The following is an 18874-nucleotide window of genomic DNA, read 5'->3' on the forward strand; positions in this document are numbered from 1 at the left end:
GTAGAAGTATTTATTATTGTAATGAAAAATCCTCCTATTTCAAGCCCCATTTATATATTGGGACTGAAGACAAAATGTGTTTAATGCATTCTATTCTTCTGGTTGCTTAGCAGATTTCCATTTGCATTTCCGCGAGGAATGCAAGCCTGCTGATTGTTACATACAAATGTTTAATGGTCTTTATTGACTATCTAGGCAGTGAATTCTCAGCTTGTAGGAGGTTATAAAAAGTGCCTGTACAGTAAGTTCCTATCTGGATAGATAGTTAACGAGTAACTCTAATATCGATCTAGATATCTCTAGCCCTATTTTGAGTCCCTCTGTTTCCGATATACGTGTATTACACGCCTTCTGACTGCCAGGACTTGTGACGAGGCTATCGGCTTCGCGACCGCCCTTGCTATACGGCGTGTCGCAAAGTGCCATAAAGCGACGTGGAGGAACAGTGCGGCAAGCCGGACGGTGCCCATTCCAGCTCCGGTATCCTAACCGATCTCTGCTATCATCGGTCACCCGACAGAGGATCAGCAGACGCCAGAGGAAAAAACCCTGATGCTGGAATAGAAACGAACTTACATACCTGACACTCCTGTCTGATGGTGCAGCTGTTCTTGTGAGCGGTGTGATTTCGAGTTCCCCTGATGCTGGTGACGGGCGGTGCTGTGTAACATATGCCAGAGTGCATGAAATGCCTTACTGAATTTGATCTGATGTACGCAGATATTTTACTTTTTGCATTTTAATATATTTCTGAACATACTTCCCTATGCGTTTGCGCTGTTGTTCTTTTGTTTTACTGATCGTCAACTTAGCTAATCACTTATCATTGTGTGGATTGTATTGATGCACATATTAAAGGGTAAAATAAAATGTAGAACAAATAAAATGGCAGATTTTACTGTTGCTTTAAAGCAGGAATCCCCCTGCCTTCTTTTTTTTTTTACAGGATGGGAACCAGGGATCCCTGAAGCTGAACTGCGTTATTTTCAAACAGGGATTCCCACACTTCCCAAGATACTTACCGCAAAAGGTTTCCGCATTACTTCCTGCTTTCACTCTGGGATTTAAAATGGCTATCCAATAAGAAGCAGATGCCATTACGCCTTCCGAGAATCCCGCGTGACAAGGGAGATTTAAACCGCCCGGAGGGGGCGGGAACGTCTCTAACTTCAGCAGTACGTATCTTTACAAAGGGGGTTCCAGAGAGACGAAAGAAGGCTCAGCTCTGGGGTCCCAATAATTTCTAACTATCTGCACCAATACGTTAGGGTTGTGGGTGCCAGCTGTGTGAGAAATGGCCATTCGATATTGTATATTACATGGCTTAGTACATTAAGGAGTAAAACACTAAAATCACCTAAAATACAATTTTCTGTTTGACACATTTATGAAATATTATTTGGAAAAATAATATTTATATGCATATTTGCTAAATAGAATATATTATTATTAAGGGAAGAAAGTAATGCTATACTGTACCTGTGGATACTATAGATATATGTACTGTATGTAATAAAAAACAACAACCTGCTGTACATATAAATATTTAAAGCTCCTAAAGTATGTTATTTATTTTGTAGGCGCTTTAATATTTGATGCTTTCATGTGTAGTCAAACTGGATGGACACGTTATTTGTATTCAATCTCAATTACTATGCTGCTATGTTATTCCCTCGCTAGGTCTTGGATTGCACATGGAGATGGACTGTCACACTGTTTTACCTTTTAGAAAATGAAATGTGTCTGCAAATAAATCTAGTGCAAAGATTATAATATCATGAAATGTGCAATAAGAAAGTAATATTATGAACGATGTAAATAATATCTGGAGTGTGAATTCAAGTCTGTTGTGCTATGCCTATTGCATAGTTCCTCTGACCGTCCCGTTCGATTCTGCTGGAAGGCATAGGAGCTGGAACCTCCAGGTAGCAACTCTTCAAATAAATTCATCCCAAGTGTAACTGGGGTAACAGGGACACAAAAATAAAAGGGAAATGTAGCTGCGGTTCCTTGCAGTCCCGCCCTGACAGCATACTTTAACCCAGCGTTGCTCAACTCCAGTCATTAAGCCACCCTAACAGGGCAGGTTTTCAGGCTATCCCAGCATCAGCACAGGTGAGTCAATCAGAGGCACAGTCAAAGACTGCGCCTCTGATTGAGCCACCTGTGCTGAAGCAGGGACTGATTGAGCCACCTGTGCTGAAGCAGGGATATCTTGAAAACCTGACATGTTGGGGGGGGGGGGAGGGGAGGAGGGAGGGTTTGCACACTGAAGTTGAGCACCCCTACTTTAACCCACTTGTGTTATTATTTGCTGCCTAATTATGCTTTTTTTTATAGCTTTGACAAGAGATTAATTTGACCTGTGAGGGGGAGACACGCCTCGTTAGACACGGGTGTCAGGATTTCTTGTTCTTCCCTCAGCTGGATGCAGGAAGTGGGTCCAGATACCCCGTGTTATCACTGCCATGGAGCGACTAGAAGAAACCAAAATATCGGCAAGTCATTTTTTTTTTTTACTTTTTCCGGTTGGTGCCACGACATAAAAAATTGTAATCTACATTTCATGATATTTCAGAGATATTGGAGCCCTATCTGTTGAAAACTTGATGGTAAAGAAATAGTCCAAGAAGATAAAAAATACCTAATATTACATGATCTTGTTTGAGCCTCAGAGAATAGTGAGAGCCCAGCATGGCCATTCAAAGCTGACGATTCTGGAGTAAGTTTATTTACCTCCATGTTGTGATCGTGTTCATAGCATGCTACACGTTACTGCATTTATCTTGCTTTTTGTCTGTCCGATGTATCATTTTCTTTTCTAGACTCACTATGTTCACTTTCGTCCTTATATATCTTCATTGTCCCTTATTCTCACAATTGCTTGGGGGGGGGGGATTGCACCTGTTTAAACATTGTTCTCATAAGTACCGGCAGTCCTCGGTTATCCAACGGAATGCGTTCTGGAAGTAGCGTTGGATAGTGAAACCGTTGTAAAGCGAGTCCCATGTTAATCAGTGGCGGTGAGTGTTGGATAACGCATTCCGGGTTGAAATATGGCCCATAGGTTGCATTGTAAAGCGTTGGATATGCCATTCGTTGTAAAGTGAAACGTTGGATAGCGAGGACTACCTGTAAAGGTAATTTCTTAAGGGATGCAATAAGCTCAGGGGTCCTTTATTTATTTGGAAACATTGAAGTTAGAACCATCCCATTAACATGTTTAATATGTGGCACAGAACCATCAAATCCCAAACGCAATTGGGTGTTTAGAATGAAAATAGCAGCGGGTTTACCCACCTCCCTGTATAAGCATTCCTTGGGAAAAGGTTTGTATTGATTGTATGTAATGACGGGTGTGTAAGACCCTCTCACTTGCATTGTGCACTGTACAGTACTTGTTGAATTTCACTATTTGTATCAAGCGTTTGAATACAATGCTATGATTACAGCCTGTGAAGCCTCACTCTGTGAAAGGCTATCTCACCTATTCCCAGTACGACTGGGGTCTCACGCTTTATTTTTATTTCCCAGCTGTACTCCAGAACCCCAGGTTTCACTCTGAAAGTCTTTGGAGCTGGAGCTGTCTGCAAATTTAGATCGATTCTCAGTACTTACTGCAGATATTTTGTTTCTAGGACAGATTTAATTCTGAGAATGGTGTGTTCTGGAGAAGAAAGCATTGCATATCCCTGCTCTAAAGTAAACAAGAGAGAATGTAGAAAGTAACTACATTTGGAAAGGAAGATATCCTTTTAAATGGAAGATTTGATGCCAATTCATGAATGCAAATTGTTTAGTACAGTCTGTTATACAAATAAATGCTGCCTGTGGGAAGCTCTAACTCATCTGGTAGACACTTGTGGCAAACAACCCGTGCAGCTACTGAACTTGGCAGCGTTACACAGACTATATTTTTCTAAGGATGAATTGTTATTGAACAATCTCTTTGATGGATTGGCCACAAATGGGCATTGGGCTTCTTTTAACATCAGGCAGGCTTGTCCTTACGCATCGCCAGAAGGTATCTGAAAAACAACTGCATGGAGTGTTAACACGTTTGGAGATGAGACATCCTGGTACACCCATGTAATCCTTTATATACATCAAAATATAAAGTAATGCCGACACCCGTACTGATTGTAGGGGGGGAATAAAGTTAATCAATTGGCAAAATGATTCTTATGCACTGATGTAGATTATTTTACACTGGTTGTTTCTCTTTCTTTTTTTTACATTGGAAATGTTAAGTGGTTGCCATTTTAATAAACTCATAGGCAAGATATTTTAGTATTTACAAGAGAATATATATATATATATATATATATATATATATATATATATAGTGAAAATATATATAATTATTGTACATAAAGGCTAGATTTTAATCAACTAACTTACATTTTTACATTTCTCACTTGAGAGTATTTTCTGTAAAGTAGGTGGTTTTGTCCTATCCTCTGTTTCAGGGGCGGCCAACTCTAGTCCTCAAGGGCCACCAACACGACAGGTTTTAAGGATATCCCTGTTGCAGCACAAATGGCACAATCAGTGGCTCTGTCATTGAGTGAGCCACTGATTGAGCCACCTGTGCTGAAGCAGGGACATCTTTAACATCTAACCTGTTGGTAGGCCTTGAGGACTGGAGTTGGCTACCCCCATGTAATATCATTAAGGAGGATATTACCCATGCAAAGCCCACTGACATTGCAATTACATTCAATGATTACTTTGTGGGGTGTGCTACTAACTTATTAGCGAAACACAACCCAATCCACAAACATGAATCTCATCCTGGGAGTACCCCTACAGTCCCACCCCCTCCCAACACTGCCAACAGTTTTTAATATGTCCCAGTATCCGAAGAGGAGATTACACAAGTGCTTCTCAAATTAAAACTAATCGACCAATGTGGACCTCACCTACTGCAGTCTAAGTTCCTAAGACGTGGTGCCCCAGCCATTGCCAAACCGCTTGCTTCCCTAATCAACTCTATCCTGTCTGCAGGCCATATCCCTAAGACTTGGAAAACTGCCAGAGTTATCCCATTCTTCAAAAGTGGGGAAACAATCTCAAACTACAGGCCAATCTGTCTTCTCCCAAAACTATCCAAAGTCATGGAAAAATGTGTCCACTGCCAATTAAGCGATCACTATACCAAGACAAATTGCCCTATCCAATTCCAATCTGGCTTTCACCCCAAACACTCCACGGTAACTACCCTGCTAAAAGTTTGCAATGAAATCCAGTGTGGACTGGAACGAGGACAACTCACTGGTGCAGTATTCCTAGATTTTGCAAATGCTTTTGACACAGTTGATCATGCTATCCTGCTTAACAAACTCCAGAGCTCTGGATTAGGGAAGCATGCTTTAAACTGGCTTCAGTCCTACCTATCAGGTAGATCCCAACATGTGTCTATCTCGGCCATAAACTACAACCCCTTGATCTTCCTACAGCTTTTAAGGGAGCCTCAATACACATGTATGCGGATGACACAATCTTATATGTACAGCCCTAACCTCTCCGACCTTGAACACATACTTCAATCTGACTTTGGGACTTGAAAACTGGATTTCCCAAAATAAACTGTTTCTAAACACTGACAAGACTGTAACAATGGTATTTGGGACCAAGGCTACATTTCTAAAGCTTCTAATGAAGGAGCTACTGTACAGATCAGAACCAACTCTAATACTATCCTAGCCACGTTACGTTTCAAATATTTGGGCATATGGTTTGACTCCCATTTAATATTTGGGTTGCACATTGATACCCTGACATCCAAAACCTATGCTAAACTAGGTGTACTATATAGGAACAAATCCTCCCTATGTCTGCTGGTCAGAAAGAGTATCGCACAGCAGTTGCTAATGCCAATTATTGACTATGGGGATATAGTGTACGGCTCGGCACCCCAAACCCACCTTAGCAAACTTGATACCCTCTACAACTCAATATGCCATGGGGCATAGCTATAGCCCGGGCAAAGCCCGGAGACCCGCGCAATTTGGCGGCCTGCTCTCCCCCCCACCCTGTAGAGGCAGGGGGAGAAGGTATGCGGCGGCGGGCCCCCCGTGTTACAGGAAAGGCAAGCCGGTAGAAGAATTAGCAAGGCAGGGGAGGAGCACCCTTTAGCAGTCTGACCCGGAAGTGTTTCTTACTTCCGGTGTCTGCTGCCACAGCGCAAATCCTAACTCCTCTACCGGCTGCTCCTCTGATCATCTCCTCCTGCCAAAGGTAGGCATGGGAGAGAGCTTAGGGGAAGAGAAAGAGTGAGAGATCTGAGGGGAAGAGAGAGAGAGAGAGAGATCTGAGGGGAAGAGAGAGAGAGAGATCTGAGGGGAAGATAGAGATCTGAGGGGAAGATAGGGAGAGAGAGAGATCTGAGGGGAAGAGAGAGATCTGAGGGGAAGATAGGGAGAGAGAGAGATCTGAGGGGAAGAGAAAGAGTGAGATATCTGAGGGGAAGAGAGAGAGAGGGAGAGAGATCTGAGGAGAAGAGAGAGAGATCTAGGGGAAGATAGAGATCTGAGGGGAAGATAGGGAGAGAGAGAGATCTGAGGGGAAGAGAGAGAGAGGGAGAGAGATCTGAGGAGAAGAGAGAGAGAGAAAGAGATCTGAGGGGAAGAGAGAGATCTGAGGGGAAGATAGAGAGAGTGCTGAGGGGAAGATAAAGAGAGAGAGCTGAGGGGAAGAGAGACAGCTGATGATGATAATAATGATGATGAGGGGGGAGATCTGGTGAGGGGGCGCTCATGATGAGGGGGGAAATCTCAGGTGATTAGAGAGAGGATCAGGGAGAGGTTTGGGAGGGAGAAAAAATTACAGTCAGTATTAATATTAACGGGGACCTGAAATTCTTTTTGCCCGGGGGCCCGCCCATGTCTAGCTACGTCACTGAATATGCCGCTTTGTTCTCCAATGCAACTACAACACACATCACTGCAAAATGCACAAAGAACTAGATTGGTCATCACTTGAGACTAGGTGCAAAGTTAACCTCTCCTGTCTTACCTTCAAATACTTTCTGGGCAAGCTACCGCCTATCTGAACAAGCTCCTCACCCCTACCACATGCAACACTTATCTGAGATCTGACTCCAAAATACTGTTCATGGTCCCAAGGTTCAACAAAGTATCCGGCCGATCCTCCTCTTACCGTGCACCCCAAAACTGGAACAGTCTACTGGACATTTTCACTTCTGCCATCAGTTCTTTCAAAACTAAAGCTGTCTCACATTTTAATCTGTCTGTAACTGTTATATACGCCTATAGTATATATTATCTTTAACTGTGCATACCATGTCTTGTATATAATGTACTGTATAACCCATTTAACTCATTGTAATTATGTATTTGTAACCATGTATTTGTCATTATAACTCTATGCCCAGGACATACTTGAAAACGAGCGGGAACTCTCAGTGTATTACATCCTGGTAAAACCTTTTATAAATAAATATCTCTGCTTTGTTCGTTGTTGCTTATTGTTTAGCTTCACTCTGTTCATTTATTGCACTGTTCAAAAGGTGAAGAAGCTCTTTATGAAAACATTTATGAACAAAAAACGCAGTTACATATTTTAATCAAACTTATCATGCAGAGTGATTCAAGTATAATATTTATTTATTTTATTTTTTAACAAAATGTTGCAAAAAACTAAACGGCTCATATTATGCATGCCTGGATCCCCGCCATACGTTGAGAGGATTCAGAAAGGTGTGTGAAACAGTATTAACTCAACATGCTGCATATTATCCCTGGCTGCATATTACATTTATTCAAATGTAAACCCTTCATCGAGACACCAGATGTGGGCTGCAGCTGAACCTTTATTAGTTTTTGAGAATGACCATGTCTGAAGCGGAATCATAATACCTTATGACAGGGGTGGCCAACTCTTGTCTTTAGCGGCTGCCAACAGGTCAGGGTTTCAGGAAATCCCTGCTTCAGCACAGGTGAATTAAACGGTGGCTCAGTATTTGACCGAGCCTCTCATTAAGCCACCTGTGCTGAAGCTGGAATATCCTTAAAACCTGACCTGTTGGTGGCCCTTGAGGACTGGAGTTGGCCACCCCTGATTTGGTGATAGTGAGACAATTCTATCAGCACCGTGTACAATAGATTGCAGCGGAGAACTGGGACGCCGGGAAGGTGGATCAGGATTAGAGCATGCATTGCAGTTGTAGGGTTACAGAAAATAAGGCTGGATTCAAGCAATGTTTGTTCATGTATAGCGCTGCTAGTTTTACAGAGACATTTTGCAGACACAGTCCCTGCCCCGTGGAGCTTACAATCTATGTTTTTGGTGCCTCAGACACAGGGAGATAAAGTGACTTGCCCAAGGTCACAAGGAGCCGACACCGGGAATTGAACCAGGTTCCCCTGCTTCACACTCAGTGCCAGTCAGTGTCGTTACTTGTATGTTCCCCTATAGTACCTTGTCCTGAGTACAAATCTCCAGTGTTTACTGGAGTTTGGAAATGTTGTATAAAGCATTGGGTTTTGTGCATGGAGAGGTGATTTTTTTGTCCCAGAGTTTTGCCAGCGATCTTGGTTTTGCTGGACTTTTGCCATCTCAACTGATTAATATTACGTGGAAATGTACAGAGCAGCTATATCAATGTAACCCTTTCAGTCAAAAGAGTAATGTTTAACAAGGTACTTCCTGAAGTAATGCATTCCAGACCCACCTGCAGTGAAAGAGAGACCGTCAAATATGCAGAAGGATATTACTTATTTAGACAATCCAAATATTGAATAAAGGAAGGACACAGATTTGTAAGAATTGAGTCCTGAAAAAGGTATATAACCATGTTCTGTCCCTTCATTATATTTCTCTGCCTTCGGTCTGACATAGTGCTACAAAAAGCTTTTAAATTATTAACCTGAATTTGTTTACATGCTCGGCAGTGATACAGATTACCAGCTGTTTCCAATATAACAGTAGGTATATCTTGCAAAATGGTGGCACTACCAAGCACTATATGGTCGCCCTATGAACGCTCTTCCTGGAGCTCTAACCCAGCTCTAACCCAGCGATACCCCAGCGATACCCCAGCGATACCCCAGCGATACCCCAGCGATACCCCTGTGTTCCAAAACGGGGTAAGCATAATATGCATAATACAAAATCTGAAGGCTCACCTGGAAAAATGGATGCCGTATTACTATGAAATAGGGTTGTCCTGTCTGCTTCCATTGGTCTGTTTTGGATAACAGAAGGTATATCGTGGCATTGGTTTCCATCTGCATATTTTTATACTTTTAGGGTTTTTTTTTGCCATCTTTACTACAGTCCTAGGGAACTGAAACAGGCTTTAAATTGGAATAATATACACATATAAAAGTGTCTGGCACAGAATGTGGAACCCTATGTGTAAACCAATGGAATCTAATTAATAATTAAGGTCCACCTGGTCTGCTTAATTATCCATTTAGCTAAGTTAGTGTGATAATATGTTACAATGAATCATTCTGTGTATAGCTTTATTCATTACCTTCTTGCCAATATGGCTGACTGTTTGCCTCGTAAACTTACAGTATTAATTACATTTCACCACATCCAATATCTGATTTGTTGTAAGGAGTTTTTGTGCAGAAAGTAGCTTAATCGGCACATTTTGAGAATGAATTGGCAAACATTTGGACGGATGGAAAACAATGAGTTTGTATAAAGAATACTTTCAAACTAATTGAATTAGTTTTTCATGATTCTGCTGTTACTGCAACATTGTAAAATGCAAGTGACCACTACGAGTGCTATGTATCGCAGCTCCTGAATATATACCTTTTAATTAATTAAGTTACAATTAATTGAGTAGACCAGGGGTGGCTAACTCCAGTCCTCAAGAGCCACCATTGGCACTATATAAATAATTAGACATACATACATTCATACATACCAACAGGTCAGGTATTCAGGGATACCCTAAAAACCTGACCTTGTTGGTGGCCCTTGAGGACTGAGTTGGCCACCCCTGGAGCAGACTGTATTGCTTACAACGCCGCCTCAACAACAGAGCAATAGAGAATGATGTTAAAACAATGGACATTGCATCGAACAAATATTTGGGATGTTTTTTGGTTACGCAATGGGTGGATTTTGACAATGTTCCAGTGCTGGAGGCAGCAGGATGTGGGGAGGCACTGAGGGGGCTATTTACAAACGTCTCCCGGGTGCAAAACGTGGGCAAAAGCAGTGCAAGCCCCCCCCCCCCATATTTATCAAATAAATTGAACCCAACTAGCGTTAATTGGAGTCTTTTCTTTTTCACTGGTTCTACCCCAGCAACATAAGTAAATAACCCCTTAAATGTGGGTAATGAAGGAGTAAGAAAGCCAGAGGAGCTGGCGTAAGACATAAGGGGAGCGGTGTTAGAGTAAATGTCAGAGGCAGCGTACGACCTTGGACATTCTCAAGTTTGAAGGAGTGGTGCAGATGTCGCAGGTGTTATTGCACACAGCACACTAGCCCCCTCCCTTTTTCGTGCACGACCAATGCCATTACAATAGCGTCTGCTCCCGCTGGTGCGGTGTGTGTGTCCTGCTACAACATGCCAGCGGGAACAATAACGGCTGCTACAGTACATCTGTACATCCAAGAGATGCCAGCAAATAAGTTGGGGGTTAAGTTGTATGTAAAAGATCAGGAAAAGAAAGATAGCAGCGGGATATAGATGATACTATAAACCAGTGGTTTCCAACCCCAGTCCTCAAGGACCACCAACAGCTCAGGTTTTAAGGATTGCCCTGCTTGAGCACAGGTGGTTCCGTTCAAATGATTGGGCCCCCTGTGATATGAGAGGGTAGCCTTAAAACCTGCACTGTTAGCGGTCCTTGAGGACAAGAGGAGGGATCCTCTGATATAAGCTATGAAGGGTATGAGTTAGCTGAGAGCGGTGGGTGCAGAAGGTTCTCCCAGCACAGCCTGAGTTTCAATGTAAAGGTTGGCAATATTGTTTGTCTCCTAATGTCACTTACATGCAACCTGCCAAAGTTGGACCATGTCAGAGATTATTTGAACCATTCCTGAAGATACAAGACCAATATTAAACAATGTAAATATTGATTTAAGCCAAAAGAGAATAGGTACCACACAAACAGTTCTAGATATCATACTTTTTATTTTATGCACATGGATTATAAAATGTTGCCTTAATGACCCCAAAGATTTGAAGGATTCAAGATGGGAAAACACTTTAACAAATACGTATACAAGTTGAATGAATATGACAGCAGTTGACCTCATTAGAATCAATAGTAATATACAAAGAACAATGTCACATGGACAACTGAAAATGATTCATTATTGGTATCTTCAACGCTGCATAAACTGTGAAAATTATTAAGCATTAAAATGTATCAGACATCCAAAAACATAGATTGTAAGCTCATCAGGGCAGGGCCTGTGCTGCGTTCTGCGTGCTGCGTTCTGCGTGCTGCGTTCTGCGTGCTGCGTACCGCCCGCTATGCTGTAATTGTGAAGCAATTTGAGGCCCATTGGGAGAAAAGCGCTATATGACATAGATATTATTGTTACAATGTACAGTAGAGTGTGAGGTATATAGATCTGTGTGTGAGGTATTTTGATATCTATATATTTCTCTATACATACAGTATGTATAGACACATACACAGTATACAGTATGTGCTACATGTATAGAAAGAGGTAGTGTATATGAAGTATATATGTATAGTAGTTCCGTAATACAGCAATGTGCCCTACAAACTGCTGATTTAAAAAATATATATTGATATAAAAATACATGTTTGCATTATCTTTTTTCATGCTTTATATAAAAAAAAAGCCCATTGTTTTCAATTTTAATGTTCAAGCAGAAGTACATTTTTAACCTTAAAGCATATTTCTGTCAAGTATTCTTTCAGAGCATTTATCATTACAAAACAGTGATAATGTTCAAGGTGTATTTCACCTTGGTAGAATTTCAGTTTTCACAATGTCTCATCCTGACATTATCTTCACATTGGGGATTATTCTGTCGTACATCCAAGCTATTTACTGCACTCTGCAGACGTGACCACGTTCTGTACAATACACAAATATTTCTTAGTTAAATATCATGTTAGAAATAAAACGCATTATACATATGTTTCAAAAACATAACGTGAAAGGTTTTCCTGATTTTCGATATGTATCATTTTTGCAGGTTCTTAATGTTTTGTTAATTGTCATTTCCTGTTCTATTTCATTTCATAGCATTGAAGCAACGCTGCTCCACCACCATCAAGACCAGCCCGGGTGTGTGAAGGTGATATTATGTTGCTTTGCCCACTTGGCAAATACTGTCTTTTCAGTGATAAACCTGTGGCCTCCATGTGGGGCATTTTCATGCAGAATGTACTCGTCACATTCGTATCTTCCTGGCTCATAATAATGGTAAGGAACGTTTCGGAAGCCATCTGTCCTAGGAAAAAAACAATAAAATGTTAATATTCTCTGGAATATCATTTTCTCAAAAACATTTAAGAACTATTTAAAATGTATACAGTATATATATATATATATATATATATATATAAAGATATATATATATATATATATATATATATATATATATATATATATATATGTTGCCACACTACATGCTTAATGTTCACTAAAATATCTAAAGACTCAATAAAATGCTTTAATATGCTTAATATATTCCTAGCATTACACTACCTCCCCCTGACTGCATTGCTAGGCAGTATAATGGCAATGTATTGGATTTGTTTTGGCTATGTTAAGGAAAGGTTGCACTCATATATATTTTTCCTCCTGTTTTAATACTGTATATAAAGGACAAACATGTTACTTAGAATATAAGCGCTGGTTGTTCTTTGAACCCCTGGCTCAGAATACTTCATGTTTATTATGAGAATTTCCCAAAGAATTCCTAAACAAATGGAATAGTTACTTTTTATAGGTTTTTTTTTTCCACTCCAAAAAGGTCTAATACAAATGTTTACATCGTATTACATTTAAACAACAGGTAAATGTAGTTGTAAATGACTAGTTAATATACTGAGAAATCCGGTTCAGATGTTGGGTGATCACCCTTTTTATCACTCGCTCCCGGAATTTCCTGTTATTTGGATATTTGATATTTAATATGCGAAGGCTGAGCAGCGTACGCGCAGCGTGAAGTCGGACTCCGGGTAAATCCTATCACTGATGGGATTTGTGTGAGTGAGGGAACCAGCTCCCTCATTTGTATCATGGCTGATTCCTACCACGGTATGAATTTAAGCCATGCCAGTGCTGCACTATTGGAAGCCAGTTTTGAATCGATTATGAATACTACAATATATTTGTTGCATGCGAAGTGCTTGAAGTTTATTCCAAGCCACAAATGCAAGGTTTCTTTCTTAAGGCCTGGGCCATGTTTACCGCTTGCTGGCGGAAGCGCGCTGAGGCGCGCTCCCGCTCAGCACTGAGCCCCTACAGCCGCAATTAGAGCGGCTTTAGTAGGGGCTCACCTGCGCTTCCGCGCGCTTGCGGAAGCGCAGGTCTTAGGGGAATTTAAAATTCCCCCGCTTGCCGGCGCGACAGGCCGGTCACGTGAGCGGTTCGCCCAATGAGGGCGAACCAGCTCCGTGACGTCACTGGCCCGCCCCCGGCCAATGATGCCCCCGGCCCCAGCCCGCCCCCTGACGTCCCACTGACAGCGCGTGCAGTAAGCAACCGCAAGGCCAGGGAAAGCACCCGCTTTCCCTGCGCCTCAGCGCGCCTCAGCATGCCAGCAGGGAGCCTGGCCGAGGCCTAACACAGCAGGTCAGGATTAAGGATACCCCTGCTTTAGCACAGGTAGTGCAGTCTTTGCCAGAGCCACTTGTGCTGAAGCTGGGATATCCATAAAACCTGACCTGTTGGGGGGCGTGAGGACTGGAGTTGAGAACCCTTGCCCTAATGAGATTTGAATATGATTTGATTTGATGCCCATTATCCCTCGCTGCATATTACATTTATTCCAATGTAAACCCTTCATCACGACACCAGATGTGGGCTGAAACTGGACCTAGTTTTTGAAAATGACCATGTCTGAAGATGAATCATGATAACTTAGGGCAGGAGTGGGCCAACGCCAGTCCTCAAGGGCCACCAACAGGTCAGGTTTTAAGGATATCCCTGCTGCAGCACAGGCGCCTCCGTGGAACCCCATACAAATGCATTGTGAGTTTGCAGAACTGCAGCCCAATTATCCAGTGTATTTGGTTTCTTACTTTATTTCCTATTTTTCTTGATTGCATTTGGAAAAACCTGGTGTCCTGTGTATAACACAGTAACATTTCCGTGTAACATTTAGTAACGTTTGTGAATTATTCAATTGAAACTCGAGAGCAAAACTAACATGACTGGGACTCAAAGAGTGAAATAGCCACTGTAACAAGCAGGGCTGCCACCACTACGGGTTCCGGAGACTGCTGGTTCTGGCCACGTATCCCCGGGCTACGGGTTTACCTAGTAAACCTCCGGGTGGCGGCATCCTCCCGGCATCTCCCCCTAAACCTACTGCAAATATGGCTGGGACATCAAAAGGCGCCGAGTTGCCATGCCAACGGGACCGCTATGTGACATTACTTGACGGCCGTTACCATGCAGCGCGATGTTGCCATGACAACATGACGTCCGTGATGCCTAGGTGCCATACGGCGTCAAGTTGTTATGGCAACTTGATGCCGAGTGATGTCATGCAGCGTCCCATTGTCATGGCAAAGTGGCGCCATTTGATGCCGCGCAGCCTTACTGACGGGAGTTGCATGAGGAGATATCTGGAGGATGCCGGAGACGCCGCTTAAGGTAAGCGCCACTTTTTTTTTTTTTTTTAATCTCCGGGTTGGCCCTCAGAAGAAGGTGGTAACCCTGGTAACAAGTAATTTCTCATGGAAATACACAAGTAAATCCAGTAAGTTTTCAAAATTCTCTGCCCATGTGATCTTCTGTTGCTTTCCGGTCTTAAAGCTCCAGACCAAGCAATATCCTACAATACATGCGTGGTTATTTTAATAAATCAGTTCTGTACTATGAGGAAATAGTTGTAGCTTTAAAAAAACAACAACAAAAACAACAACCCTGAATTACATTTTAATGTATTATAATGTAACAAGCATTTTTTGTTTCTATAGCAACCATTTACAAAGTCGCATCCCCTTCCACTTCTGAAACAGGCTCTGGCATACCACTTTTTGAGCCCTCTATAGCAGTGCACCAACTGTATCTAGTGACTGCCTGGTCACATGATCTTCCCTACAGAACTTTGCACCTTTGGTCCTCTTCTGCTGCACTGACAGCCATTTAGTGAACCCCCGAGCCGAATCTTCACCGATCGATCACCATAGAACGGATCAATCTATAACTTAGATAATTACTTATCATTGTGTGGATTGTATTGATCCACATATTAAAGGGAAGAACATTTTAATTAAAAAAAAAAAATGGCAGCTGTGAGTGCAATGAAAGTTAACCCCTGAACGAATGCAATAACCCTTGATAAATGTGCCCCTTAGTTTTTCCTTATGTGTGAAAGGCTGCCATTTTTGTTTTATTCCCTGGAAACGCACTTGTCAAACTATACACAAGGCACTCACTGGCCCCTCTACTTCAGTCAGTAGCCCTCCCTTCAAGTGTTCAAAACGTCCCATCAAATTCTCTCCTTTCTCTCTGCGTTCTTTGGGCAGACACTCCTTTCTCCATCTGTTTGCTTAAAGGTCTGAAGCTTCAAATTTTACTCCTGCCCTAATTACTTATGTATTTATATTGTAATGTGCTGCAAGATTAACAATTTAAAACCATTTAATTGAGAACCTCTTCATTTGAGTGTGTGTTATATGGTGACTGCCAATAAAACCCACCCCCGGCAACCGCAGTACTTTTTAATCTTTGTGAAATTGGAATGGTTCACACTGTTTTTTTTATTAGGCAAACCCAGGAAGTGAGAGAGAATAACAGAGACGCAATTAGCAATAAATGTTCAATGAATTGACTGTGCTGTCTTAGTAGAAACTTTTGAAATAAACGCTCAGTCAGTAGATGAAGCAGCGGTGAATGATAATCAACCTTTAAGCAAGTATAACCATGCACAAAATCTTGTGTCGGAAGGTGGTGTCCAAAATGTTTCAATGTCCGAGCCTGTAGGGTGGGATATAAGTAACGGAGGAGAGAAGAGCCTGACGCAGGTCTCCGTTAGTGTGACTCGAATACTCACAGTCAGGGGTGCACAGAAACGTTCTATTCATGCATCTCCAATAAAGGCAGGAAAAGGGATTTCAATATTGCATTTAAGTGTCACATTGTGTTAGTTATAAACGGGTATGTCTATATCTTAACAAAAAAGGAAATATCACAGTTAATCCAGAAAAATCTCCATGTGACAAGGCAATGAGGGTCAAATACTCGTAAATCAGAGAGTCATAACTTATAGCTAATAATAAGAGGTGAGTAATGTTAAGATGCATAAAGAGAACAACAATCACTTTTCTACTCAAGCCTCTGGTGTGAGGAATAACGCAGCACTTTCCTCAGACCGGCAATACTGACCCTGTGCAAAGAGCATTTCGCCTGCGATGAGCAGGCTTCTTCCTGGGAAAATTGTGCATGTCCGATGAAAGTGCAGCATTGTTCCTCAGAACGCAGGCCTCCGTTTTCTCCTTTATTGAAGATGCAAGATAAAAGTAACTCCGTTCTCAGCAAATACAGTATACATATATATATATATATATATATATATATATATATATATATATATATATACATATATATATATATATATATATATATATATATATAAAAAAGGTATATATATCTACAATACTAAATCTAAAATATAAATACAATTGTAACCTAAGAAGGCACAGAGCTTTAGGATGTACAGAGAAAATGTTAGGGCAAAACGCGTGTAAAGAGAAACATTGTGGGGTATATTTCCTAAGCAGTGCTTCTACATAGGGCACCTTCCAGCATGGCTTACTACAGGGGTGCGCAAACGTTTCCCCATGCGCACCAGCCTGCTCTCCATGGCGCCTCGCGCCCCCCTCCCCCCGTATCAAATGACGCGCAGGGTCATGTGACATCATGTCGCCATGGTAACGTCACGTGTCCCCGCGGTGTCATTTGACGCCGGGTAACCATGATGACTGGTCGCTGGAAGGGAAGTTTATTATAGAGGCCTCGTGCTCTCCCCCGACATTTAATTTAAATGCCTGGGGGGGGAGCGCGGGACCTCTATAACTGCTGCGCCCCCTCACCCCAGAAAATCTTTTCTGTGTGTTATTATTACACAGGCTCCTAAATATTTGGCTGCAAGACTATCAGGGCCTCAAACAGCTGGTAAAACGTGTGTGCAGCGTACACTAAGGTCAAATGATGACATCACGTGTATCCAGTTCTACAGTACAAAGTGGTGTCTTGGCTGGAAAGTTGTATGTGTTAGGAACCTGTATTTAAAATGTCTGTCTGACTAGGGCAATATTTCAATTGAATGCAATGGTAATATAGTCCTATAGCAGCAGAAATGCTGACCAATTAATTTCTTGGATTGATGGTACTAAAGTGAATTGTGAAATGTTGACAACACTTTGGAATTGTAGATGTGCAAAAATGATTTGCTGTGCTCTTACTTGCAGTAGCTGTCGTTTATCATTCCATAGACATGCGTTCCAGAGCAGGCATCCATAGCAAGAATTAGGGTAAACCAACCAGTACTGAGATATGAACCTGACTGGACCCTGTAAAGAATAAACACAAAACAGGAATCCAATAAGAAGCTTGTAGTATAATTCACGTGTAGCTCAATTAATCCCATACAGAGCCAGACTGCCCGCAAGTTCTAGAAGATGTTGTGGACTATAAACCTCCATGATGTCACGCCTCCCTTCTCCTGCAAGCAATAGGACAGGTACAGATATTTTCTTCTACACTCAAGGCCAAGATTATTTTTTTAGGCATTACTGTATGTTATTTAACATTCTATATGATTCAAACATACAGTATGTGTTTAACAATGAGATTTATAATCTTTTACCAATTAAACAGCCCCTTTTTACTTTGGATGTACATGCATTGCTGATCACTACCGTACACACAGGTGTATATAATGTGTTTTTTAAGCACTTCTCATATTATCCAGACACATCACCATTGTGCATCATTTCTAAATCATCCCAGTTGCTTAAAACCGAAGTGAATATAGCAGAACATCATTTAATTACAGTACCTTTGGTTCCAAAAACTGTAGTGAACTCTGTATTTATGAGAGCACAATCCCCGGGATAAGTGTATTAACCATGTGATAACATTTAGATTTTTCACACAATGTAAAATAGGAGTAATTGAAGTACAGTATCAATAAGTATGTAAACAGTCTTTAAAATGACAATAGCGGTTGTTGGTTTCATTTAGGTATTCCACGCAGTATGAGAAGTTTGACCAAACACCATGTTAAAGGAAGCATTACAGGAATCCTTACTGAAGTTGGGAGAAGGGAAACGTTCACTTATTGTCCATACAATCATTGGGTTAATGAATAATCCAAATTAATATCTCCTACTGGTAATCTTCCAATTAAGGCTAATCAGTTTCTTGTCATGGATTTTCCTTAGTAAGGTGTTCGGCCCTTCCCAGTTTCTCCTTCCTCTTTCAAGAATGCACTTAAAGTTAATTAATGGAGAAGGCCCACGACAGCACCCCTACACTCCCTCCCCTCTTACCGATCAGGCACAGGGGTTGGCATGTAAGTAATAAAGAGGCAAGAACCCACTATAAGCACTCAATACCCCCTGATGTATAATGTGAATGTTAAAAATAATTTTTAATGCTATACTAATTAAAATAATGGGTGTTAAAATTCAACAAATGGCACACATATATGATA

The 18874-nt window shown here is 41.5% G+C and overlaps 1 protein-coding gene and 1 long non-coding RNA gene across 5 annotated transcripts in view; one reads left to right on the forward strand and one right to left on the reverse strand.

Moving 5' to 3' along the window:
- The first annotated feature begins 440 nt into the window (after window positions 1–440).
- Window positions 441–2492, forward strand: LOC142503357 (uncharacterized). The gene is made up of 3 exons (XR_012803974.1): window positions 441–712; window positions 947–1175; window positions 2341–2492. It is a non-coding gene; the product is annotated as an uncharacterized LOC142503357 (long non-coding RNA).
- An 8616-nt stretch (window positions 2493–11108) lies between these two features.
- ST6GALNAC3 (ST6 N-acetylgalactosaminide alpha-2,6-sialyltransferase 3) overlaps window positions 11109–18874 on the reverse strand; it is a 238383-nt gene continuing 230617 nt past the window's right edge. For all 4 annotated transcript variants that reach the window (XM_075615778.1, XM_075615776.1, XM_075615775.1 and 1 more), the window contains 2 exons: window positions 17622–17729; window positions 11109–12430 (listed from right to left, as the gene is read on the reverse strand). In XM_075615778.1, coding sequence (XP_075471893.1) covers window positions 12250–12430; window positions 17622–17729 — 289 coding nt within the window. In that variant the 3' untranslated portion in view covers window positions 11109–12249. The remainder of the gene's footprint in view (window positions 12431–17621; window positions 17730–18874) is intronic.

Source organism: Ascaphus truei, chromosome 10, assembly GCF_040206685.1.
Source record: "Ascaphus truei isolate aAscTru1 chromosome 10, aAscTru1.hap1, whole genome shotgun sequence".
NCBI classification, from domain to species: Eukaryota; Metazoa; Chordata; class Amphibia; order Anura; family Ascaphidae; genus Ascaphus; species Ascaphus truei.